This window comes from Pristiophorus japonicus, chromosome 21, assembly GCF_044704955.1.
Source record: "Pristiophorus japonicus isolate sPriJap1 chromosome 21, sPriJap1.hap1, whole genome shotgun sequence".
Lineage (NCBI taxonomy): Eukaryota > Metazoa > Chordata > Chondrichthyes > Pristiophoridae > Pristiophorus > Pristiophorus japonicus.
The window spans coordinates 92,201,328-92,228,842 of record NC_091997.1 but is presented as its reverse complement, the minus strand read 5'-3'; the positions used below and the strand labels follow the sequence as shown (position 1 = coordinate 92,228,842).

The following is a 27,515-nucleotide window of genomic DNA, read 5'->3' as shown; positions in this document are numbered from 1 at the left end:
AGCGCGCAACCTCGGCTGGCACTGAATGCAGTACTATAGGAGTGCAGCATTATAGGAGATAACGTCTTTCAACAATATAGTGCCTTTAACGTAGTGAAACGCCCCAAGGCGCTTCACAGGAGTATGAGATTCAAAAAATTTGAGTTACATATGTAGAAATTAGCACAGGTGACCAAAAGCTTGGTCAAAGAAGTATGTTTTAAGGAGCGCCTTGAAGGAGAAAAGAGGTAGAGAGGCGGAGAGGTTTAGGGAGGGAGTTCCAGAGCTTGGGGCCTTGGCAACAGAAGGCACGGCCACCAATGGTTGAGCGATTATAATGAGGGATGCTCAAGAGGGCAGAATTAGAGGAGCACAGACATCTTGGGGCGTTGTGAGATTGGAGGAGATTACAGAGATAGGGAGGGGCGAGGCCATGGAGGGATTTGAAAATAAGGATGAGAATTTTGAAATCGAGGCATTGCTTAACCGGGAGCCAATGTAGGTCAGCGAGCACATGGGGTGATGGGTGAGCAAGACTTGGTGCGAGTTAGGACACAGGCAGCCGAGTTTAGGATCGGCTCTAGTTTACGTAGGGTAGAATGTGAGAGGCCAGCCAGCGGTGCGTTGGAATAGTCAAGTCTTGAGGCAACAATTGCATGGATAAGGGCTTCAGCAGCGATGAGCTAAGGCAAGGGCGGAGACGGGCGATGTTATGGAGGTGGAAATAGGCGGTCTTAGTTATGCTGCAGATATGTGGTCAAAAGCTAATTTCAGGATCAAATATGAGGCCAAGGTTGCGAACAGTGTGGTTCTGCCTCAGACAGAAGTTGGGGAGAGGGATGATGTCAATGGCTGGGGAATGGAGTTTGTGGCAGGGACCGAAAACAATGGCTTCGGTCTTCCAAATATTTAATTGAGAGAAAATTTCTTCTCATCCAGAACTGGATGTCAGACAATCAGTCTGACAATTTAGAGACTGTGGAGGGGTCGAGAGAAGTGGTGAAGGGGTAGGGTTGGGTATATGGGGAAACTGATGATGTCTACAAGGGGCAACATATAGATGAGAAATAGGAGGGGGTCAAGGATAGATTCTTGGGGGACACCAGAGGTAACGTTGCATGGGCGGAAAGAGAAAGTTAAACTGAGGCCCCATAGCCTGGTCATCCCATGACAATGAGCATGGAATTGTCTGGGCATTCTAGCCAATATTTCTTATTTGACTACCACCAAAAAACATTCACTCACTTATTTGTTGATGATGAGACAAATTGTGAAGTGGACTAATTGTCTGCCACATTTAACTATATAACAGTGATTTCACTTAGAAAGCATTACATTGGTCTAAAAGCACTTTGGGACATCCTGCGGACATGATTAGGTGCTATATAAATGCAATTCCTTCTTTCTCATACTGATTATTTTTAATACTAATTTGGGCAGCAGAGAAAGCCGTGTCCAAGATTGAAAAGTGAATGCCCGGTACTGGGTTTGTACTTGTGCCTGTCATGTCTCCAAGGAGCAGGCCAGCAGCAGATGGAGGAGGAAAAGTGAAGGGGAGTGAACAGGTTGATCCAAACATAGAACATTGAGGGAATCCGGAGGCAATGGGACAGAGAATGGCAGAGAAGTCAATGCTGGAGATGTGCTGGCTGCATCCAGTGGGTAGGAGTGGAACCACACAAGGGGCAGGCTCAGGAAACTGAACGGAGAAACAGTGTTGGAAGACAGCATGGTTAATCATGACAAATGATGTGGGAAGATCGAGAAGTGCAAAGAGAGATAATGCAGTCAGTCACACGCAGCATGTCACTCGTGACTTTAAAGATTTGATGCCTTGACATGGCCGGAAGTCAGACTGGAAGGTTTGAGGAAGGGGAGTGTGGGCAATGAGCAACAGCATATTCAAAGAACCAAGTGAGGTTATAAATGGGGCAATAATTAGAGAGGACCATTAGGTCATGGGTGGGTTCTTTGGTGGGGCCAGGTGATGGCGCCAGGTGATGGCAGTTTTGGATGTTAGAGGGATAGTACCTGAGGAAAGAGAACCATTAATAATGCCAACTATAATAAGGGCCCTAAGTGGTAACTAAGTGATCAGGTGTTAGGTAGGAAGAGGATCAAAGGAGCAGGAAATGGGTTGGTCAGAAGATACGAGTCTGGAGCAGGCAAGAGGAGACGTAGGGAAGAAACTGCAAGGTGAAGCAGGATTAGGGTTGGAGTGGTTGGGAAGCTATGGGGAGGTCTGGGACAGAAGGAAGGATAGGCATCTCAGAGACAAAGAAATCCACAAACATCTCACATTCAGTATTCGAGGCGAGGGCAGAGGAGGCAGATAGTGATGGAGGAGCTTAGGGCCACCCTTGAACGCCAGAATTATTTTGGAATAATAGGTGTCTTGGCAGGAGAATGAGGCACAGCAAGGCCAAATCTAGCAATCCACAGCATAGCCAGTTTACGTCCTGATTTAAGGCAGTGAAGATGGGGTGTCCCATGAGTGGGAGACAATGGGAACAAGGGTATTGAAGAGAGGCGAGGGAACAGTTTAGCAGGTCAGCAACAGTATCAGACATGTTGTGGTGACTGGAGAACAAAAAGGAGAGGGTGGTGGAAGTCAGAGAGAATTCAAGAAGGAGCAATGGGATAAATTTTATACAACAAAATGGCAAGGGAAACCAGAAAGTGGTCAGATAGGCTTATGGGTGAGCGAAATCTCAGGTGCAGAGGTCACAACTGACAGCAAGGTCGAGGGAGGATATGGATATGGATGGGTCAGTTACTGTAGGCACGAGAGATTGAAGGTCTATTACTGTGATGGGCGACTGCTGGTGTAATCAGGTGTGGAAATGCTTTGTACAGATATTAATCGGCAAACATCAGTAGCAATAAACGACTGCCGGCACATCTGGTGCATGCTGCTTTGTCTGGGTAGTGTCTTTCCAACAAGATTGCACAATACCAAACAAAAGCACCAGCACCTTACAATATAAAAACAAGTTCTACTATTTACTTTGCTACTGTTTTCTCACAATGTCACATGAGATGGAGCTTTAGTCCTCTGCTGACAAAGAATGATGTGTTCGCCTTGTTACGTGTACAAGAGATTTTAAACCAGGGCAGCGTTTGACTCCCTGTGTACAATACCACAGGAGATGCATCTTACGGACACTGTGCTATGCACTGCAAGTCAGAGGACTCGCCGTTTTATAAAGGTCAGAGCATTAAACAGTGTGTTCCTTTAAAGCTACAAAATAATTGCGGTCAAGTAAAGAATGGGTTTATTGTGATTAATTCAATGACTGTTGCAGTTAAGTAAGCACTGGGTGAGTTCTTTCTGATGTCAATTAAGACACCACATACATCCTGCAGCCAGAATGGGAGGGAGAGAGAGAGAGAGAGATCGCTGTGTGTGTGTGGGGGTGGAGTGGGGGCGGGGAGAGATATCGCTGTGGGGTGGGGGGGGGGAAGAGAGATCGCTGGGGGGAGGGAGGGAGAGAGAGAGATCGCTGTGTGTGTGGGGGGGGGGGGGGGGGGGGAGGGGAAGGGGGTGAGAGATCACTGTGGGGTGGGGGTGGGCGGGGAGAGAGAGATCGCTGTGAGGTGGGAGTGGGAAGAGATTGCTGTGGACAAGATTGACTGGGGTGGGGGGGGGGGGGCAAGAGCAAGCGAGACAGGGGGAGGGGGGAGAGAGCGAGGGAGGTGGGATGAGGGTTGAGAGACTTGGGGGGGGGGGGGGGGGTGAGAGACTAACATCTTTATTATAGTTAATAAAAGAGTAAATAAGACTTCATCGGAACATTTATATTATTGCCTAACACTAGAACATCCATTTAAAAATACATTAAACTGTGGAGAACTATAAAGATCAAACAAACCTGACCGTCCACTTAAGATCGACTTAAAACCACTTTTTCCAGGACAGTATGCAGCTCCAGTGGTAAGTCACGAATTTTGTACTTTTGGGCGGTATGTCAGCAGTCTGCATGGGCGGGCGATGTGAATACCGCCGGGCGGTATGTCACTGATGAATTTTCTGCCGGGCAGTATGTCACTGATGAATTTTCCGGCAGGCGGTATGTCGGTGTTTTTTTTGAAGAAAATTGATTTTTGGGCTGTATGGGGCGGTATGTCGACCAATTTCGGCCCCTCTATGTTCATTGATGGTCCAGGCCCACATGATTCCAGGATATGCATCCGTACCTGGAGGACATGTTCCCGTACGCTGCACAGCGAATCGAAGCCTCCAATGTTACTCCGTGACCATCAGGTATTTTCGTCGATTTTTTTCGGGCGGGGGCGTTCGTTGAAAGGAAGCCTCTGACCGCAATTTTCCCCCCATTGATTTCAGCACTTTCCTGCAGCAGCGTACAGGAGAGGATTTGGCAGTTCGCAGAGGGTGGAGCAGAACATGTTTGCTCACACATTGTACCAAGATACAGTCAGCACTTACAATTTACTTTAAAACTTACAATTACAAAAGCAGGTGATAGCAATATATTCTTTTAGTTTATCTGAAATTCAATTCATTTGTGGGGTATTTTTTGGAAGAACTTATATTAGATGAGGAAAAACATTCTATTCTAATACTATCTCAGAATTAAAAAAATTTAAGTTAATTCGATGTGCAACTTTAAAGCATGAATTAACTTGCATTTATATAGCACCTTTTATCCTCAGGACACCCCAAAGCGCTTCACAGGGAGTGAATTTCTTCTTTTGAAGTGCATCACGATTGCTATGTAGAAAAATTTGACAATGATTTTTTGTACAGCAAGGTGTCAAACAGCAATGAAATGAGTGTGTTTGTGGTGCTAGTTGAGATGGGCTAGAGGTGAATATTAGCCAGGGCACTGGGAGAATTCTCTGGTCTCCCCTGAAACAATTGGATGTGATTTCATTTTACATCCATCTCAATAGGTTTAATTTATAATCCAAAAGTATGGAAAAAAAATCTATTTACACCAAGAGAAGATATACAACTGCTGTTGTGAGCAAGCTGGCTCACTGAGCTGATCGAATCTGATGAGCAAGAGAGACGAGGTAATGACACGAGAAGAGGAGAGAGAGGGGGGGCAGAGAGAGAGGGGGGGGCAGAGAGCACGAGAGACAGGCAGAGAGCGAGAGAGACAGGCAGAGAGAGGGGCAGAGAGAGAGAGAGGGGCAGAGAGAGAGAGAGGGGCAGAGAGAGAGAGAGAGAGAGAGAGAGAGAGAGAGAGAGAGAGAGAGGGGGGGGCAGAGAGAGAGAGAGAGAGAGAGAGAGAGAGAGAGAGGCAGAGAGAGAGAGAGAGAGAGAGAGAGAGAGAGGGGCAGAGAGAGAGAGGCAGAGAGAGAGAGACAGAGACACACAGACCGACTGACAGAGAGAGAGAGAGAGAGAGGCAGAGAGAGAGAGGGGGGCAGAGAGAGAGAGAGAGAGGGGCAGAGAGAGAGAGAGAGAGAGAGGGGCAGAGAGAGAGGGGCAGAGAGAGAGAGAGAGAGAGAGAGAGAGAGGCAGAGACACACAGACCGACTGACAGAGAGAGAGAGAGAGAGAGAGAGAGAGAGACACACACACACAAAGAGCGTGCGTGTGCGAGATGGGGCATGGGTCAAGCCAGATTATCGTAGCAAATGCAAAGCTCCAATAGTTTCTCTGCTGGCTTCAGACTAACTGCTGAGCTGAGCAAAAGCAGCCAAATACAAGGCCACGAGTGGAAGATTCTGGACACATAGCAGTCAATTAAAGGGACTGTACATCTGCCCATTAAAAGGATAGAGAGAGAGAAAGAAACTATTTCCTCTGGTGTGGAGCCCAGAACAAGGCAGCAGAACACTCAAACTTTGAACCAGATCATTCCGGGGTAGTGCTGGGAAGTATTTTTTCCACATATTGCTCGTGGAATTCTGAAAATCTCTCCAAAAAGCTGTTGAGGCTAGGTCAATTGAAAAATTCAAAACTTAAATTTTTGTTACGCAAGGGTACTAAAGGATATGGAGTAATAGCAGGTAAATGGTGCCGAGGTACAGATCAGCTATTATATATTTGAATGGTGGAATAGCCTACTCCTGTTCCCATATTCCTATTCACCGCAGCCAGCCCAGTGAGTTCCATATTCTCACCACTCTTAAGTTTCACTGCTCTGTACCAAATATTTTGAATGATCTATTCAGATATTAATATGTGAGCCATCAAGCTATTTATACTGAGGACTTATTCAGCTATGCACGTCTGCCTGCCTGGATGCGAATATGTCAGTCTGTAATAATGTATATTCCCCACAGCTTGAAGTCGCCACCATTAATAACTGACCTGAACATTGTGTGTACTGTGGTCAGCAATAAAGCATACATCATAGATAAACAGGCTTCATTTGTGTTGCATCTTGCCAGGATGGCACTGACAGGGTGCACTACACCTAGGATGGAGGCTGTGGGGGACCGCTGATAAAAGTGGCACAGCCACATGCAAAACCATGACCAGTGAACCAGCCAAAATTATTGTGCCATTTATCAACATAAAAATGCCGTAATCACTTTAAAAACATCTTAATACCAGCTTGTGGATCAGGCTCGGGAACTTGACTCCTTTTGTCGGAAATGGGCCAGCATTGGAAAGGCAGAGAGATTCGGACAGGTGGGGATGTCAGTGGAGGGTGAAGGAGAATGAAGGCCCTCGCCACAGAAGTTTTAGAAAAGGGCTTTTCCACCACTAAGCTGGGAAGCTTTTTATTTCAAGTGCAGAATAAATTTATACAGTAATTGTCAATACTAAGTGAGCAAAGTTATCACATAAGCACAGCATATGCTTCAAAGAAGAGGCTCCCCCCAGCTCAGTGCCAGGAATTGTTGCCCTACGCAGTGAGAAAAAGCATATTCCTAGCTGTGAGACTTGAAGATCTTTCAGCAGCTACTGATCATGCTGCCACCCGAATTTTAAAAGCAGCCAAAGTGGAGAGACAGGGGTAATAAGAAAAGCCAAGGGAATAGGGACACGGTCGACTAGTCGGCTGGACCATTTTTGGCGCTGTGGAGAATGGCTCCACTCGTGGCGAAGGTGTAGGCAATTATAACAAATGGGAATGGGTGACAAAAATATACATAATAAACACACACAACGGTACAAGAACTTATAAAACCATTTCACATTTTTTGCTTGATTAGGCCAGACTCCAGGAGATTGGTAGGAGAGCCAGCTCCCAATATTTCCACTACTAAATTATTGGAAGAGATCCTGAGGGACAGGATAAATCTTCATTTGGAAAAACATGGATTAATCAAGGACTCAGCATGGACTAACTTGATTAAATTTTTTGAGGAGGTAACATGGAAGGTCGATGAGGGTAGTGCGTTTGATATATGTGTATAGATTTTAGCTAAGCTTTTGATAAGGTCCCACATGGTAGATTATCACGAAAGTAAAAGTCCATGGGATCCAGGGCAAAGTGGCAAGTTGGAACCAAAACTGGCTCAGAGGCAGGAAGCAAAGAATAATGGTTGATGGGTGTTTTTGTGACTGGAAGGTTGTTTCCAGTGGGGCTGTATCCAGTTAGTCCACTAGGTGGAGATCTATATTACAGCGGGTTTGGGAGGTGCTGCTGAAGAAGCCTTGGTGAGTTGCTGCAGTGCATCTTGTAGATGGTGCACACTGCAGCCACGGTGCGCCGGTGGTGGTGGGAGTGAATGTTGAAGGTGGTGGACGGGGTACCAATCAAGTGGGCTGCTTTGTCCTGGATGGTGTCGAGCTTTTTGAGTGTTGTTGGAGCTGCACTCATCCAGGCAAGTGGAGAGTATTCCATCACACTCCTGACTTGTGTCTTGCAGATAGTGAAAAGGCTCTGGGGAGTACTGAGGGAGCATTGCATTGTTGAAGGGGAAGTGCTGCACTATCAAAAGGGCAGCACTGAAGGAGCGCCGCACTGTCAGAGGGGCAGTACTGAGGGAGTGTGGCAACATGCCACTGCAGGGAGCAGCGCGTACTACTGCATGAGGGAGATGGCTACGAAGCCTGGTCGCTGATTGCAGTGCGGGCAGGCACAGCAGGAGGGGCGAAAGGAGCGGCAAGAGTCTGCAGAGGGAAGTGACCGGGGCCCCGGAGAGGCGTGAGTTTGGGGCCCAGAAGAGGCGAGGGACCAGGGGCAGCACGGGCCAGCCCAGCCCACACTGCGATACGTGCGCACACTAGGTGGAGGTCTATATTACAGCGGGTTTGGGAGGTGCTGCCAAAGAAGCCTTGGCGAGTTGCTGCAGTGCATCGTGTCGGAGGGGCAGTGCAGAGGGAGCGCCGCACTGTCGGAGGGGCAGTGCAAAGGGAGTGTGGCGACATTCCACTTCAGGGAGCAGCGCGTGCTGCTGCAGGAGGGGCAAAGGAGCTGATTGCAGTGCGGGCAGGCACAGCAGGAGAGCGGCAAGAGTCTGCAGAGGGAAGTGACCAGGGCCCAGGAGAGGCGTGTGTTTGGGGCCCAGAAGAGGCGAGGGCCCAGGGACAGCATGGGCCAGCCCACACTGCGATACTTGTGCACACTAGGTCCGTGCAGCAGAGCTGGTCTCCAGTCGTCCTGGTTAATCCTTGCCACTGGACCAAGACCAAGCTCTGTCAAGCCCGTGTGGTGGCTGGTGTGCAACGGCCACCACACGTTAAAAAAAATCCACACACAGGCATCTTCCACCCTTCAGGATGTAGTTCGGGATCTGGAATATTAGGTCCTTCATTGAAACAGCTGTGAACTCATCCCTTTTTAGCATGGAAACAAGTCATCCTTGCTTCGAGGGACTGCCTATGATGATGGGTATCCAGTGGGGTTCCACAGGGCTCAATGCTGAGTCTCTTGCCTTTGTGGTGTATATATCAATGACTTGGACTTGAATGTTGGGGGTATGATTAAGAAGTTTGCAGATGACACTAAAATAGACTGTATGGTTGATAATGAAGAAGAAAGCTGCGGACTGCAGGAAGATATCAGTGTACTGGTCAGGTGGGCAGAACAGTGGCAAATGGAAGTTAAGTGTGAGGTAATGCATTTGGGGTTGTCTAAAGCAAGGGAATACACATTAAATGGACGACACTGAAAAGTGTAGAGGAACAAAGGGACCTTGGAGTGCCTGAAGGTATCAGGACAGGTAGATAAGGTGGTTAAAAAGGCATATGGAATACTTGTCTTTATTAGTCGAGGAATGGAATATAAGGGCAAGGACGTTATATTTGAACTGTATGAAACACTGGTTAGGCCGCAGCTGGAGTACTGCGTGCAGTTCTGGTCACCACATTACAGGAAAGATGTGATAGCACTGGAAAGGGTGCAGAGGAGATTTACAAGAATGTTGCCTGGACTGGAGAATTTTGGCTATGAGGAAAGATTGTAAAGTCTGTTTTCTTTGGAACAGAGGAGGCTGAGGGGAGATTTGATTGAGATGTATAAAATTATGAGGGGCCTGGATAGAGTGGATAGGAAGCACCTGTTTCTCTTGGCAGAGGGGTCAACAATCAGGGGGCATAGATTTAAAGCATTTGCGGGGAGGTATAGAGGAGATACGAGGGGAAATATTTTTACAGAGGGTAGCAGAGACTGAAACCTTTACCACATTTGAAAGATACTTGGACGTGCACTTAAAGTGCTGTAACCTACAGGGCTACGGACCAAGAACTGGAAAGTGGGATTAGGCTGGATAGCTCTTGGTCAGCTGTCGCGGACACGATGGGCCGAAATGGCCTCCTTCTGTGCTGTAAATTTCTATGATTCTATGATTCCAGAGACTTGAGCGCATAAATCTAGGCTGACGCTCCAGTGCAGTACTGAGAGAACACTGCACTGTCGGAGGTGCCATCTTTCAGATGAGATGTTAAACCGACGCCCCGTCTGCCACTCAGCTGGGGGGGGGGGGGGGGGGCGGAGGAAGGGTAGGAAAGAAAAAGAAAATCATTGGCACATTCTTGAGGACGGCACTCATGGTCATAGCTCACACATGGACATTTAGCCAGCTCCAATATGGGAACACTGGAAAACAAGCTTTTTGCTTCCCTTTTGGCCATTTTCTCCAAGGCTCTTTCTCCCCTCCTGAAAGGCGTTGTTCCTTGCTGGGGTATGGTTGCCGGGGCACTGGATAATGATATTGGGTGACCAGTGCCCTGGGAACCATAACCCAGCAAGGAAACAACGACTTTCAGGAGGGGACAAAGAGCACCGGAGAAAATGGCCAAAAGGGAAGCGAACAGCTTGTTTTTCAGTGTTCCCATATTGGAGCTGGCTAAATGGTAAACATTTCCGATTTCAAAGATTTCTGAAGCAAGTGGGGTCATATAATAATTCACAAACAGGTTTTAAAAAATTCTGATGGCGAAACAATGACCTAGCTCGATTGTTCAGACAAGTGATTTATTTCTTCTCCCCCTCCGCAACTGAATTCTGGAGCAAACCTGGCTTGGAAATCGGTGGTTAGTGGTGTGCCACAGGGATTCGTGCTGGGACCACAACTGTTTACAATATACATAGATGACCTGGAAGAGGGGACAGAGTGTAGTGTAACAAAATTTGCAGATGACACAAAGATTAGTGGGAAAGCGGGTTTTGTAGAGGACACAGAGAGGCTGCAAAGAGATTTAGATAGGTTAAGCGAATGGGCTAAGGTTTGGCAGATGGAATACAATGTCGGAAAGTCTGAGGTCATCCACCTTGGGGAAAAAAAACAAAAAAAGGGTATACTATTTGAATGGGGAGAAATTACAACATGCTGAGGTGCAGAGGGACCTGGGGGTCCTTGTGCATGAATCCCAAAAAGTTAGTTTGCAGGTGCAGCAGGTAATCAGGAAGGCGAATGGAATGTTGGCCTTCATTGCGAGAGGGATGGAGTACAAAAGCAGGGAGGTCCTTCTGCAACTGTATAGGGTATTGGTGAGGCCGCACTTGGAGTACTGCGTGCAGTTTTGGTCACCTTACTTAAGGAAGGATATACTGGCTTTGGAGGGGGTACAGAGACGATTCACTAGGCTGATTCCGGAGATGAGGGGGTTACCTTATGATGATAGATTGAGTAGACTGGGTCTTTACTCGTTGGAGTTCAGAAGGATATGGGGTGATCTTATAGAAACATTTAAAATAATGAAAGGGATAGACAAGATAGAGGCAGAGAGGTTGTTTCCACTGGTCAGGGAGACGAGAACTTGGGGGCACAGCCTCAAAATACGGGGGAGCCAATTTAAAACCGAGTTGAGAAGGAATTTCTTCTCCCAGAGGGTTGTGAATCTGTGGAATTCTCTGCCCAGGGAAGCAGTTGAGGCTAGCTCATTGAATGTATTCAAGTCACAGATAGATAGATTTTTAAGGGTTATGGGGAGCGGGCGGGTAAGTGGAGCTGAGTCCACGGCCAGATCAGCCATGATCTTGTTGAATGGCGGAGCAGGCTCGAGGGGCTGGATGGCCTACTCCTGTTCCTAATTCTTATGTTCTTATGGCCGTGTAAACATAGCGTAGTCATTCAAGAACACTGAATCCGGTGGTAGAAATAACCAAGAAACACCTTCTTGGGATGAGAAATCAATTGCTAGAGACATTATGCCAAGAACTTTATGCCCATCAGATTTTCACTTTCAACAACTTTGATGGACAAACTCAGCCACAATTAGCTTTCTGACTATATTAAAATTTGTGGTTACTGCAAATTGGCTACCAAACTTCCACAGAACTATGGTACCAAACTTCCACAGACCTACAATGGAATAGCATGGTACTGTGCTGGTAGAATTCACATGCTGGATCAGAGTACATTCGAACCACAGCAAGGCTGGAATCCAAATTTGATCTGCAGTGTTCATCTCCAGTTTGTAGTGAACATAATGTATTATCATCTCCCTTTAAAACTGTGAGGCATAGAAATTCACATCAAGATGTACAGCGTCATTCACATCAAGATGTGCCAAAGCACGCCACTGCCGATGAATTACTTTTAAAGTATGGTCACTGTTATAATGTAGGTAGATGTGGAAGCCATTTTGTACACAGCAAGATCCAACATCAATGAAATGTCCAGCAAATCTGTTTTTGATGGCTGTGGTTGATGGATAAGTATTGACCAGAGCATATGTGAACAACCCTGCTCTGCTTTGAATAGTATCATGGGATCTTTTATGTCCACCTGAGAGAACAGATGTGGCCTCGGTTTAAAGTCTCATCTCAAAGCCAGCACCTCCAACAGTGCTGTGCTCAGTCAGTACTGCACTAGAGTGTCAGCCTAGATTATGTGCTCAAGTCTCTGGAGTGAGACCTGAGCCCATGACCTTCTGACTGAGAAGTGAATGTACTACTGAGCCAAGGTTGACATTTATAGGATTCTTTGCAAATTAATTCTGTAAAAATGTCACAGATCTAGAGTGGACTTGGGCGAGGTCCCCAGCCCCAGCTGGAAAGATCCAGATCAGGAGCTGTGTAAATGGTCTTTGAATATAGTTATTTAGTCATGGTACATGTTTCACTTGGAGGAGAAGGCAATGAATAGAGCTATTATATGGAGCCTACAGAAAGTTAGTACAGGTATTACTCACTTGCTAACAGTTGCTGCAACAGGTCAGCTGCTGAATGCTTCTGTTAGTTGCAGATCCTGTCTGGTGATTCAGGAAGTCATGTCATTGAGATGACCAGGAAATGTTTCACCATTCTTTTGTTCACTATTCCTCGAGGTATTTTGAAAACTACAAGGTCCGTTTGAATGTTGATGAGCATTTAAAATGCTTTTTTGGGATTTAAACATACAAATATAGAAGAAACAGTGATGCTATTGATAAAACTTTACAAGAGCTTCTAAATCCACTTTTATGTTGCCGCTTGTTTAGGTCGGATTCTGGGAAACATTCACTCCCTGCACCACCGGCACACTGCAGCAACTCGCCACGGCTTCTTTTACAGCACCTCCTAAACCCGTGACCTCTGCCACCTAGAAACACAAGGGCAGCAGGCTCATGGGAACACTATCACCTCCAAGTTCCCCTCCAAGCCACACACCATCTTGACTTGGAAATATATCACCGTTCCTTCAATGTCGCTGAGTCAAAATCCTGGAACTCACTCCTGAACAGCACTGTGGGAGCACCTTCACCACACAGACTGCAGCGGTTCAAGATGGCGGCTCACCACCACCTTCTCAAGGGCAATTAGGTATGGGCAATAAATGCCGGCATTGCCAGCGACGCCCACATCCCAGGAACAAATTTAAAACATCCATGATCCATCTCCCAGTGTTTACTAAATCTGCTCCCCTTATCCTGGCAACTGACTTCCTCATCCCTTTACATGGGTCTAACAAATCTACCGCCAGGATAAGAGAACTGGCCCACTCCACTGATGCCTTAATTTGACCCAAACAAGTACATATAATTACATAAAATGTACAGCAGAGAAACAGTGCATTAGGCCCAACTATCGAATGTACAGCACAGAACAGGCCAATCATCCCACCAGGTCTATGCTCGTAATAGTATAAAAGTAACAGTATAAAAGATGGCATAAAGTGCAGCTCGAGGACAACAGTTGTGACTCGCCTGTAACAATACATGATTATCTATACTGTATTAAAATTTTGAATTTAGTGAGGCACTTTCTGTATGGGTCAAATTTCCCCCATCTCATTTTCTTTGTCACTGAGTTGATAAACCCTAATGCATCCTGACCTACTGTGAGCAAGAGGGTAATTGCCAGCAATATTGAAAGTTTACAGTTTAATTAATGTTACCATTTCTATTAAATCACTATCAAATGGGAAGAATCTTCTAAGTGTCCATCAGACAAAGCTAGTTTTTCCAAATATAGCATTGTTTTTGGAGAGTGCTTTAGTGCAAAGTAAAATACAAACTGCAACAGTTTTCTGCTAACTTGCATTGCGCTAAGTATGCTTCCTTTCTGCCTTTTATTTAATCCTCATTTCTACTTAAAACAGTCAGTTTCCAATGGTAACCTTTTAACGGGAAAAGTAAGATTTCTTAGTATCAAAAATGGAAAGACCAAAGGCGATATCATGACATTCCAACCTGAGCAGGAGGCACATTTCCATTCTCAATATGGGATGCACTCAATTTTCCCCAAATAATGCAAACGAATTAGATTTAAATGCGTAAATAGTGCACACGACAACATTCTGCTACCTCATCTTTGCATCTATCTACTATTTACAAATTAATTAGTTTAGGATATTTTCAAACCAGTATCTAAATGGCTGCAAGGAGGTGAAGATATAAAGCACGATTAATGGGACCATCAAAGGCGCCTAAATATTTAATGGATCTCAATGGGTAAAATATGGTTACATCTCCACAATCAGGATATAAACAGAATACTGTACTCAAATGGATAACTAGAGAACAGTATTTTTTTCAATCAGTAGTTCCCTCTTGACTTGTAACATTGCTACCTAGGAGATAAATGACCCATTTAGAATTATTTATGTGCACATACACAGCGCATCAACCATAGCGACACTGCTGAAGTAATGATGTCCTATAATAAATCAAAACATGCTTGATATTCACTGGCTGCCTTCTGTAATTATAATCAATATTAGGAAGGAAAAGATGATGTTCAGTGCACTTTATAGCAGCAAGGGGTTTAAATTTTGTTCCGGTAAAATGCACACGATTGAAAAATGATTCACAGATGCAATTCTGCCTCCCGTTCTTGTGAAATAACTCCATTCAAGGGCATATGTTGAATACATCCACAAACTATTTAAATATAAAGTCAATATTTGCTGCCCCTCAACATAATGCATCATATTGTAAAAAATATCATCAAGTCATCTCCAAAAAGACCATCAGTCTGTCTATGCAGTGTACTCATTCTTTGAATAAAGTCTTCCTTTGTACAATATGGGTAATATATTGGTAATCAGGATGAAGAGCAGGGGTACAAAAGGGTGAACAAGACTGTTCATAACCTAGGTGTCACATCTGACCCTGAAATGAGTTTCCAGCCATATATCCACAGCATAACTAAAACTTTTTCCATCTCCATAACATTGCCCGTCTCCGCCCCTGCCTCAGCTCTTCTGCTGCTGAAACCCTCATTCATGCCTTTGTTGCCTCTCGACCTGACTACTCCAACTCACTCCTGGCCGGCCTCCCACATTCCACACTATGTAAACTTGAAGTCATCCAAAACTCAGCAATCCGTGTACGAACCCGCATCAAATCACTATCACCCCTGTGTTTTCTGACCTACATTGGCTCCCAGTCAAACGCCGCGATTTCAAAATTCTCATCCTAGTTTACAAATCACTCTATCTCTGTAATCTTTTTCAGCCTCACAAGCCCACAATATGTCTGCACTCCTCTAATTCTGCTCTTTTTAACATCCCTCATTATAACTGCTCAACCATCGGTGGACGTGCCTTCAGCTGCCTGGGCCCCAAGCTCTAGAACTCCCTCCTTTATGCCTCTCTAGCTCGCTTTCCTCCTTTAAGACGCTTGTTAAAACCTACCTCTTTAAACAAGCTTTTGATCACCTGCCTTAATTTCTTCTGTGGCTTGGTGTCAAATTTATCTGTCTGTCTGTAACACTGTTATGAAGCACCTTGGGACGTTTTACTACATTAAAGGCGCTATATAAATAACAGTTTTTATTATTATTAATAAGAGTAAAGTGAAATCACTAGGGTTACAACACAACTTTTCTTTGGTGACAAACGGTCAGTTAACTGGATTTTATGAAACTGCAGCGCAGCATCTCTCCAACATTCACACACCAGATTTATGAGATTTAGAAAAAATGTACACAGCTGATTTCCTGAGTCAGAGAGAATTCAGATGTGACCTTGGGTAGGAATTTACGGCGCTGTCTGATCACTGCCTTCATGGTCACAATCTATAGGTCAGGTGGGCAGAACAGTGGCAAATGGAATTTAATTCAGAGAAGTGTGAGGTGATGCACTTGGGGAGGACTAATAAGAAAAGGGAAAAGCGGTAGGCCACTTAGAAGTGTAGATGAACAAAGGGACCTTGGAGTGCTTGTCCACAGATCCCTGAAAGTAGCAGGCCAGGTGGATAAGGTGGTTAAGAAGGCATACGGAATGCTTGCCTTTATTGGCCGAGGCACAGAATACAAGAGCAGGGAGGTTATACTTAAATTATGTAATACTCTGGTTAGACCACAGCTGGAATAGTGCGTGCAGTTCTGGTTGGCGTATTATAGGAAGGACGTAATTGCACTGGATGAAGAGGAGATTTACGAGGATGCTGCCTGGAATGGAGAATCTTAGCTATGAGGATCGATTGGATAGGCTGGGTTTGTTCTCCTTGGAACAGAGGAGGCTAAGAGGTGACCTCATTGAGGTGTATAAAATTTTGAGGGGCCTCGATATAGTGGATAGTAAGGGCCTATTTCCCTTGGTGGAGGGGCCAATTACGAGGGGGCATAGTTTTAAAGTGGTTGTTGGAAGGTTTAGAGGGGATTTGAGGGGAAGCTTCTTCATGCAGAGAGTTGTGGCGGTCTGGAACTCACTGCCTGGAAGGGTGGTGGAGGCAGAAACCCTCACCACATTTAAAACGCGCTTGGATGTGCGCTTGTAGTGCTGTAACCTGCAGGGTTACGGACCTAGAGCTAGTAAGTGGGATTAGACTGGATAACCTCTTGTTGGTTGGCACAAATACAATCGTAAGTACTTCAGGGAATCAAATATGGCCAGGGTGATCTCCTGGATGGGTCGGAGAGGAATTTTCCCAGATTTATCCCCCCCCCAATTGGCCTGGGTTTTTAGTCTGTTTTTTTGCCTCTCCCAGGAGATCACATGGCTCCGGTTGGGGTGGAGCGTAGAATGTTTCAGTATAAGGGGTGTCGCAGTTGTGTGGGGTGGACTGGTTGGGCCGGATGCTCTTTACCTTTCCGCCATTGTTCATAGGTTTATATGTAACCTCAGGACTGCTGACCGAGCGCAGACACGATGGGCCAAAATGGCCTCCTTCTGCGTTGTAGATTTCTATGTTTCTATGTCAAATAAGGGAACAGCTTTTAGTGTATAGTTCACTTGCCTTTCTGGCAATCACCAAATCCAATAAAAAAATGATAGTACTCCGGGTCAACAACTACTTTTAGCACAAAAGAGACACTAATTCAAAAGGACAGTATATACTTATGCCAACAATGTGTTTCCAAATACTCCAAAGGGGTGGATGGGAAGGAGAGTGCAGATGAAGAGAGCGGTTGCATATAACCCTGCAGGAAGTGCTACAGACTTTTTCAGGTAGGCTCTGTAGTTAGGATGAGACTCTATCGCACACATTGTGGTATATTTCTCTTTATGGGTCTTTTGGCTGAGACGTTAAATCGAGGCCCCATCTGCTCTCAGCTGGACGTAAAAGATCTCATGACACCATTTCGAAGAAGAGTAGGGGAATTACCCCTGGTATCTTAACCCTCCAATCAACATCACTAAAAACAGATGATCTGGTCATGATCACATTACTGTTTGTGGGAGCTGGCTGTGCGCAAATTGGCTGCCGCGTTTCTTGAATTACCACAGTGACTACACTTCAAAAAGCAATTAATTGGCTGTAAAGCACTTTAGGATGTTCCGAGGTTGTGAAAGGCACTATATAAGTGCAAGTCTGTCTTTCGTTCTTTCTAAAACCAAAGACACAAGAGCAGATCGTTTCCATTGCAGCTGCATACCTTCTAAATAATAGGCTTTCTGGATAGCAAATGCATGGTTTGAAGGGATGAGTTTCAAATAGACCAAATGGCGTTGTCTCAACCTTGACCTTTCAAATGTTCCTAGTCAGTGGTAGACCATGTGCACTTAACTAAAGACTGACAAAACTCTTATCTGGTAGGAAATCTCTGAAGTTTCCAGCATACAACAGGTAGTTTGAAGCCTATGGTTACACAATCAGTGCAGAACTATTAGCATCATCTTCGTTCTCCACTCCTTTGCAAGAGAAATACATCAGAAAGAAATATATCTCCTCTAATGGGCAAGACCCAAATCTCCACACCTGGAAAAGTACAAATGCTGGGTGTTTTATTAGGCTTATGATGTCTAAATATGATGTCTAACTAGTATTATCCAGCCACAGATATCATGGCCATATTTAACTGCACCTGGAGAATACAGTCAGAAGTCATAATAATGGATGCAAAATCAAGAACGGTATATCACCATTACTGTTTAAGGTGCCTATAACTGATGCTACTTAATTCTTTGTGATGATATCAAACTAAATATCAATGCAATAACACGAATGCAGGACTCCAAGACTGTTATGCCAAAATCACATGCTTCTCTTCTCCCCATTTCAATTGAACTGTTTGGTATCAAAGGCTATGGACCTGGTATCGTGGGCTTCAGCATCCCCTCAAAAAGACACAATTGACTGGGCTTAACAATGCTGATAGCCAATTTCTGCGATTAGTTGTAAAACCATCTTGCATAGTGAGCTCTGTTGTAAAGTACTCGATTTTTATATAATGCTGACTTAATGTGGACTCTGATGTTTAACAAAACAGCATTCCTGGAGCTGCACTATCGAAGTCCTTCTGAAAAGACAGTAAACCGAGGCCTGACCTGGCTCGTGTGGTCATTCATTTCAAAATGCTGCCGCATCTGCAAGCACAACAGCCACTGGACTTCAAAAGTAATTAACTGTACGACATATCAGAAAGTGTAGGGAATCAAGGGTTTAATGAGAGTGAGGAACTTAAAGTAAATATTAGTAAAGAAAATGTACTGGAGAAATTAATGGGACTAAAAGCTGACAAATCCCCATGACCTGATGGCCTACATCCTAGAGTTTTGAAAGAGGTGGTAACAGAGACAGTGCATCCACTGGTTTTGATCCTCCAGAAGGTAGCAAATGTAACACCGCTATCAAGAAAAGATGGAGCGAGAAAACAGGGAACTACAGGCCATCAATAGTAGAGAAAATGCGAGAATGTATTACTTAAGGGGTGGTAATAGGGCACTTGGAAAATCACAATATGATTAGGCAGAGTTAATACAATTTTATGAAAGGGAAATCATGTTCAACAAATTTACTAGAATTTTTTTGAGGGTTTAATTTACAAGGTAGATAAGGGGGAAACCAGTGGGTATGGTATGTTTGGATTTTCAGAAGGCATTCGATAAGGTGGTACACAATAAGTTGTTACACATTAGGACTCGTGGGACTGTGGTTAATATATTAGCACAGACAGAAGATTGGTTAACAGACAGAAAATGGAGTAGCAATAAACGGGTCACTTTCAGGATGATAGGGTGTAACTAATGGAGAGCCACAAGGATCAGTGCTTGGGCCTCAGCTATTTACAATCTATATCAATGGCCTAGATGAGGGAACAGAGTGCAAGTTTGCTGACAATGCAAAGCTCGGTGGGAAAGCAAGCTGTGAGGAGGACGTAGAGTCTGCAACGGGATACAGACAGGTTAAGCGAGTGGATAAGGACATGGCAGGTGGGATAATGTATAACGTGGGAATGTGTGAAATTATCCACTTTGATAGGAAGAATGGAAATGCAGACTATGTTTTAATAGGTGAGAGACTAGTAAATGTTGGAAGTAAGAGGGATTTGGGTGTCCTTCTACAGGAATCACAGAAAGTTATGATGAAGGTAACAGCAAGCAATTAGGAAGGTTGGTCTTCATTGTAAGAAAGTTGCAGTATAAGAGTAAGGGAGTCTCTCTGCAATAATGTAGGGCTTCAGTGAGACCACACCTTGCGTACTGTGCAGTTTTGGTCTCCTTACCTGAGGAAGGATATACTTGTCTTAGAGGGGGTGTGACAAGGGTTCACTAGATTGAGAGAGCTGTCCTATGAGGAGAGATTGAGTAGAATGGGCCTATATTCTCTGGAGTTTAGAAGAATGAGGTGATTATGATCTTATTTAATGGAGCAGGCTCGAGGGGCCATATAGCCGACTCCTGCTCCTATTCCTTATGTTCTTGCATTCTTATGCAAGACTTTTAGAAGCTTGAGACACACGATAAGACACTTTATAAAGTTTTTTTTTATTTCTTTCCCCACCCCAAAGCAAAATCTTTAATTCAACATTTCCATAATTCAACATTTCCAAAATAAAAATTACACAATCAAGAAACTGTGAAAACATGTAAGATGTGACAATATTGTCTAGGCTGAAGTACATCTAGAATCAAAATGTTTTTTTTTTTAAATTGTAAATGTAAATCTCAATAGAAACCCAATTAAAGAAAAAGGGAAAAATATGTGTATTTAAGACTTCAAATGAAAGCATCAGTTATCACGGCCAATAATACATTTGGCAGGAATCTTATTTTTGCCTACCTATACACATATTCTCCAAGATTAGCAAAAACTGTTTTCAATGAGAATCTTAAGATATCCCACTTGGCTACAAAATAAATAAAACCACAGATCTGTAGGTGGTACAGACTTCACTCAGTGGGAACTTGGTATTTCTAACCGAGCCCCAAATCATTTGCTGACGAGTTGCTGTTACCAGAGCACTGATGTGGGAGAGCCATCACCTATGACTTTAACCGTTTCACTATGACAAGTCGATAGTGAATTGAGTAAAGCAAAAGGAGTACATATGGAATCGGTATTACTTCTGTTAAATAGACCAATTTAATAAATATCCTAAAGTTGCTCTCGGGCATTTTAAAGTTATTAGTGTTAATAACGCAATGTCAGAACTATTATTAAAACAACAGATAAATTAAAATTATAACTCACTAACTGAATTGTTTGCTCCCAATGTGTTTTGGTCACTAATTTAAGCTCCTTATGCTAGAAACCATGTTCTGGCTGAGATGACAGTCTGTGCCAATGCTTCAAATACACATTCTTTTCCTGTGGGAAAGATGCCTTGGCACCTCACTGAGACGTCATAAGCAGAACCCCATTTCCTACCACTCAGTGGCACAAATGTACTGCTGGATCATCCTTTTACCCAGAAGTAATTTAGAAACTTCGAATGGAAGAACAAAAGTACATAGGATTTAGTCTCCCCTCATCTTTAGCTCTCTTGCAGGCTACATTATCTTCTGAGCTTACTTAGGAGAATCATACTGAAAATTTTCCTGAATTCTACATTTGTTTGATTTCCAAAACCTGCCTCTAAAGATAATTGAGCTAGTCTAGAAAACAAACCGCGGAACAGCCAAGTGATTACAGTGGTACAATCAACTTATTTGCACATACTTCTCCAAGTTCTGTAGATGCTCCCTGACCCTCTGAACCAGGCCCACTTTGGTATCGTTCACCACAAAATCATCACATCTGTAACTAGAAGCACAAACAGAATACACATTTAAAAAAAATGAAGTTGACTCTTTTCTTAACATTATTGATCTTGATTGTACATCACTTGATAAAACTAGTTCATCTCCTGTGGGAATGCACACAGGAAGTCAAGACCGAGCCATCTTCAGGTGAAGCAGGGTTAAAGGGCAGGGGATAACTGGACCAGGGTGTACAGAGGGAATTCAGTCCACATTTCTAGTCATGCATTCTGGCTTTAATTTTATTTAATATGTCAACTTTTTTTTTTTAAATGATAAATTTATGTCCACTGGCAGGAGGGTATAATTACAGCACAATAAGTCTACAGCGTCATTTCCATTAATAATGTGGAAGCAGGCAAATATTTATAATAGAAAAAGATGACAGGAAGGCCCAAACTTGCCTGGAATTGCACCTTTTATTTTCTTGCGGAATTGTTGGTTTTACGGGAAAAAAGATATATGCAAATCTTTTGTGCTGCTTCGGAAATAATCTGTCAAAACCTTCTGCCGCTCAGCTACATAGCTCCACCCTCTATGTAAAAGAGCGAGTTTCCTGGATTTACACAGATAATGCACTGGCGCAGATTAACACCCAAACTTTTAGGATCAGCAGCAAAGTCACCAGATATCACGTAACTCCAATCTTTGGAGTTTGGTTGTGAGGTTTTTAGTTGTTTTTTTTTTTACATTCTTTCTTATGAGACCACACTATTTCTAACCCAAGTGTTGTCAGTCTCAGTGCACTCAAATGTTTTCAGACTCCTCCGCCAAACCACACACATTCAGAAGGACTAAGTAGCTGGAATGGCATTTCGATTGGGCATATCCTTGCTAGGCATAATAAAAAGGACGAGAAAAACTAGCAGCAGAGGCTCAAGAGAGGTGCCATGGCAGAAGACAGCAGCCAGATATATTTTCCATAATACTGGCAGGAAAATTTGGCACGAATTTGTGCAGGTAAGATCAGCACAGATTGTGTGTGTCGTAAATGCGATCCTGGAAATTCAGGGCCGAAGTGCTCAAAGATTTAAGATCTTTAACCATAGAAAGAAACGTACATCTTTTAACATAAATCAAAGCAAATGACAAATATACACCTTTCGTTTTATGCTATTATTTTATTGATGAAAATTCTAAATATTTAACAGTTACTGTTTTTAGCAGAAAAAACATTTTGTCTTGCAGAATTAAATGCAATAAAGATTGGCTTCATAAAATATTCAAACGGACAACATATGAAGACGCACCAAGATTACCTCGGCCTAAAGAAAAAGATATGCAGTTATGTAATTCAACATTGAACTGCACACATTTTGATAGTGCAACGTGACAAGCCCTTTAGTGAGGCTTTCAAAGAGAAATCAGAAACCCCAAATGTACGGGGGAAGGAGGTAAATTGGAAAGTTCCTGACTTTATCATTTCAAATTACTTCATTTCAAGTTAATTAAATTTTTAAGAAGCAATTCAAGTCTGCTTTACATTAACATGACTACCCTGTAGTCAGGTTCCAGCTTTGCTCAGACAAATCGCTGAATAAACCATCTCCTTAAATGAAAACGGCAGCACTCCCCAATTAGAATATTCATGAGACGCACAACCAACCTGGAATCCTGCCCAACAGCAGAGTTAGTGGCTCAGATCCCCAGATGCCAGCACTCCAAATAGGTCTACATAAAAGTAGCCCTTGTTAACACTGCATTGTTCCACATCTGATGCCCCACATCCTATACAGTAAATTGCACTCGGCCTTACACGCCCAAGGGAATAATACATTTCTAGTATCTGAATATTTTTAAATACATGATCAAGGAGGTATGATCAAAAGTGCTGCATCAGCACTTCACTCCCACTTCCTCCTGTTGTGCAATTCAACTTTAAATGAGACAAGCAGATTTGATGAGAGAGACCTGAAGACAACTAATGCTGTGCTACCTGGAATTTTCTTATTTCAGACCCTTCTCCTTGCTGTACGCAATACGGTTGGCGCCTGAAAATTCACAACACATTGGGCTCAAGTTTCCACATGATTCGCGCCTGATTTTTAGGAGCAACTGGTGGAGAACGGACTATTTTAGAAATCGCAATTCTCCACATTTTTTTTTCTGCAGTTCTAGTAAGGTAGAACAGTTCTAGTTTAGAACAGAATTTTTTCTTCAAAAGGGGGCGTGTCCGGCCACTGACGCCTGATTTGAAAGTTTCCACAGTGAAAATGTACTCCAAACTAAAGTAGAATGGAGCCAGTGAAGATTTTTGTAGAACTGAAAAAACCTGTTCTACACATTAAAAAATCAGGCGCAGGTTACAAATTAGGCGTCCAGAATGAGGTGGGGGGGGGGAGGAGGGAAGGGAACTCATTAAATTCTACAATAAATCCTTATTTATACTTCTACAAATATTATACAAATAAATCCAACCTGAATAAACATTTATAAGCCAAGAAAAGATTAAATAAACCATCTTCCTACCTGTGTGAACAAAAGCAGCAGCACAAATTTGGCTTTCAATATTTTTTAAACCATTACAGGCAAAGTTCCGGAAACAGAGCAGTGTAACGCTGTACACTTTTATCTTTCCAGGCAGAATTGCCAAGACCCTTCGGGATGTTGGATGCAAGCCAAGCGAGATGTAATTTGGGAAGAACTGCAGCAGCTGTATAACAAAACTGTGGCTCCACTATATATATTGAATCAAGTCATTGAGCTAGCAGCAACAGAAGCTTACAATACACTGATTGTATGCTCATCTATCCTCCCCAAGCCAGACCAGAATACTGCAAAACACCTTTGTTACTGGGACAGGTGAAGACACAAGAACCAGTCGGACACATGATGAGAATATTAAACGGACTCTAGGACTGCACTGCACTCAGTTGAAGAAAAGAAAACCCTCCCATGGCAGCAAGCAGAATCGAAAGCCTTGTGAAAACCACCTCTGAGGACAGAGCAGAGTGGCAGTCTACGAAGGAGCGTCATAGTTTAATGAAACCAAAATTGACATCAAGATGTAGCAACAGCGCTGGAATAATACATCAGACAGGAGTGTTTGAGTGCAGATTACTGTGGAGCTGTGTGCGGCAGGACCTGTGGCTATCAGCAGAGCTCAGTGAGCCAAGAGCAGCACCGATCCAAGGCTGCCAATACTTCTGGTTTTGTTTCCAGAATTATCTTTTTCATTTTTTTTTTTAACAGAAGCAACAATTTTTCCAAATATAGTTAATAACACATTATGGAATCATAATACAACATTACTATTCCAAAAACCAATCTTCAGGTTTTCTGAAGAGAAAGGACTTGCATTTAAATAGCAAACTTCTGGAGTTCAGGCCATTCCAAAACACATCACAACCAATTACAGTTGTTCTGTAGGGAAACACAAAAGGCAATTCTAAAAATGCACAGGACTCTTCATTCAAAACTATTTAAATCAAATTATCTGATAATTCAAATTTTTATAGTGCTAAATTTTCATGTATTATTTACAACTTGCATTTATTTGCCGCATTGAACATAGAAAAACATCCCAAAGTGCTTCAGAGAGGCGCAGTCAAATGGATGCCGATCCAAAGGAAATTTAGGAGGGATGATCAAAAGCTTGGTCAAAGAAGTGGGTTTTAAGAGGCGGGGATTTGGAAAAGCAGATGGGTTTAACATAGGAACAGGAGGCCGCCATTTAGCCACTCGACCCTGTGCCGCCATTCATTGAGACCGTGGCTGATCTGCGACCCAACTCCATATACCTGCCTTTGGCCCATATCCCTTAACACCTTTGGTTAACAAAAATCTATCAATCTCAGGTTTAAAATTAACAATTTATCTAGCATTAATTGCCATTTGCGGAAGAAAGTTCCAAATTTATATCATCCTTTTTGTGTAGAAGCTTTTCCTAATTTCACTCCTGAAAGGTCTGGCTCTAATTTTTAAGACTTTATGCCCCTTTGTGCTAGAATCCCTAACCAGCGGGAATAGTTTCTCCCTATCTGTTCCCCTTTGGGTATCATGCACAAGATGTTCGAGCAACAGATTATTGGAGTGGGAGAAATTGCAGAGCTGAAGGTGGGAGAGAAGGAAGGCAGGAAAGAATGGAGAGAGCGTGGGATGCAGAAATGGGGGAGGGAGGGAGGAAAGGGAGGGAGGGAGGAAAGGGAGGGAGGGAGGAAAGGGAGGGAGGGAGGAAAGGGAGGGAGGGAGGAAAGGGAGGGAGGGAGGAAAGGAGGAAAGGGAGGAAAGGGAGGGAGGGAGGAAAGGAGGAAAGGGAGGGAGGGAGGAAAGGAGGAAAGGGAGGGAGGGAGGAAGACTTGCATTTATATAGCACCTTTCACGACCACTGGATGTCTCAAAGCACTTTACAGTCAATGAAGTACTTTTGGAGTGTAGTCACCACTGCTGTAATGTGGGAAACGCGGCAGCCAATTTACGCACAGCAAGCTCCCACAAACAGTAAAACAGATTCAGAAGAGATCTAGCAGCTCAATCCATGAGGCTCTGTGGGCCATCATCAACAGCAAAATTGTATCCCACCACAATCTGTAATCTCATAGCCCGGCATATCCCTCATTCTACCATTACCATCAAGCCTGGGGACCAACCCTGGTTCATAGAAACATAGAAAATAGGTGCAGGAGTAGGCCATTCGGTCCTTCTAGCCTGCACCGCCATTCAATGAGTTCATGGCTGAACATGCAACTTCAGTACCCCATTCCTGCTTTCTCACCATACCCCTTGATCCCCCTAGTAGTAAGGACTACATCTAACTCCTTTTTGAATATATTTAGTGAATTGGCCTCAACAACTTTCTATGGTAGAGAATTCCACAGGTTCACCACTCTCTGGGTGAAGAAGTTTCTCCTCATCTCGGTCCTAAATAGCTTACTCCTTATCCTTCAACTGTGACCCCTGGTTCTGGACTTCCCCAACATTGGGAACATTCTTCCTGCATCTAACCTGTCTAAACCAGTCAGAATTTGAAACGTTTCTATGAGATCCCCTCTCATTCTTCTGAACTCCAGTGAATACAAGCCCAGTTGATCCAGTCTTTCTTGATATGTCAGTCCCGCCATCCCGGGAATCAGTCTGGTGAACTTTCACTGCACTCCCTCAATAGCAAGAATGTCCTTCCTCAAGTTAGGAGACCAAAACTATACACAATACTCCAGGTGTTGCCTCACCAAGGCCCTGTACAACTGTAGTAACACCTCCCTGCCCCTGTACTCAAATCCCCTCGCTATGAAGGCCAACATACCATTTGCCTTCTTAACCGCCTGCTGTACCTGCATGCCAACCTTCAATGATTGATGTACCATGACACCCAGGTCTTGTTGCACCTCCCCTTTTCCTAATCTGTCACCATTCAGATAATAGTCTGTCTCTCTGGTTTTACCACCAAAGTGGATAACCTCACATTTATCCACATTATACTTCACATGCCATGCATTTGCCCACTCACCTAACCTATCCAAGTCACTCTGCAGCCTCATAGCATCCTCCTCACAGCTCACACTGCCACCCAACTTAGTGTCATCTGCAAATTTGGTGATACTACATTTAATCCCCTCGTCTAAATTATTAATGTACAGTGTAAACAGCTGGGGCCCCAACGAGGAGTGCAGAAGAGCATGGCAGGAGCAGCTCCAGGCATACCTAAAAATGAGGTACCAACCTGGGGAAGCTGCAACTCAGGTCTACATGCCATGCACGCTAAACAGCGGAAGCAGCATGCTATAAACACGGCTAAGCAATCCCACAATCAACGGATCATAATCAAAATTAAACAACTAACGAGTGGAGGAGGCTCCATGAATATCCCCATCCTCAATGATGACGGAGCCCAGCACATGAGTGCAAAAGACAAGGCTGAAGCGTTTGCAACTATCTTCAGCCAGAAGTGCCGAGTGGATGATCCATATTGGCCTCCTCCCGAGGTCCCCAACATCACAGGAACCAGTCTTCAGCCAATTCAATTCACTCCACGATATCAAGAAACGGCTGAACGCACTGGATACAGCAAAGGTTATGGGCCCTGACAACATCCCGGCTGTCGTGCTGAAGATTTGTGCTCCAGAACTAGCTGTGCCTATAGCCAAGCTGTTCCAGTACAGCTACAACACTGGATCTATCCGACAATTTGGAAAACTGCCCAAGTATGTCCTGTCCACAAAAAGGAGAAATCCAATCCGGCCAATTACCACCCCATTAGTCTACTCTCAATCATCAGCAAAATGATGGAAGGTGTCGTCGACAGTGCTCAGTTTGGGTTCTACCAGAACCACTTGGCTCCAGACCTCATTACAGCCTTGGTCCAAATATGGACAAAAGAGCTGAATTCCAGAGGT

At 43.9% G+C, this 27,515-nt stretch overlaps 1 protein-coding gene across 3 annotated transcripts in view; it reads right to left on the bottom strand.

Moving 5' to 3' along the window:
* Positions 1-27,515, bottom strand: part of usp3 (ubiquitin specific peptidase 3) — a 171,326-nt gene that overhangs the window by 125,167 nt on the left and 18,644 nt on the right. For all 3 annotated transcript variants that reach the window (XM_070865223.1, XM_070865221.1, XM_070865222.1), the window contains exon 4: positions 21,104-21,187. In XM_070865223.1, coding sequence (XP_070721324.1) covers positions 21,104-21,187 — 84 coding nt within the window. The remainder of the gene's footprint in view (positions 1-21,103; positions 21,188-27,515) is intronic.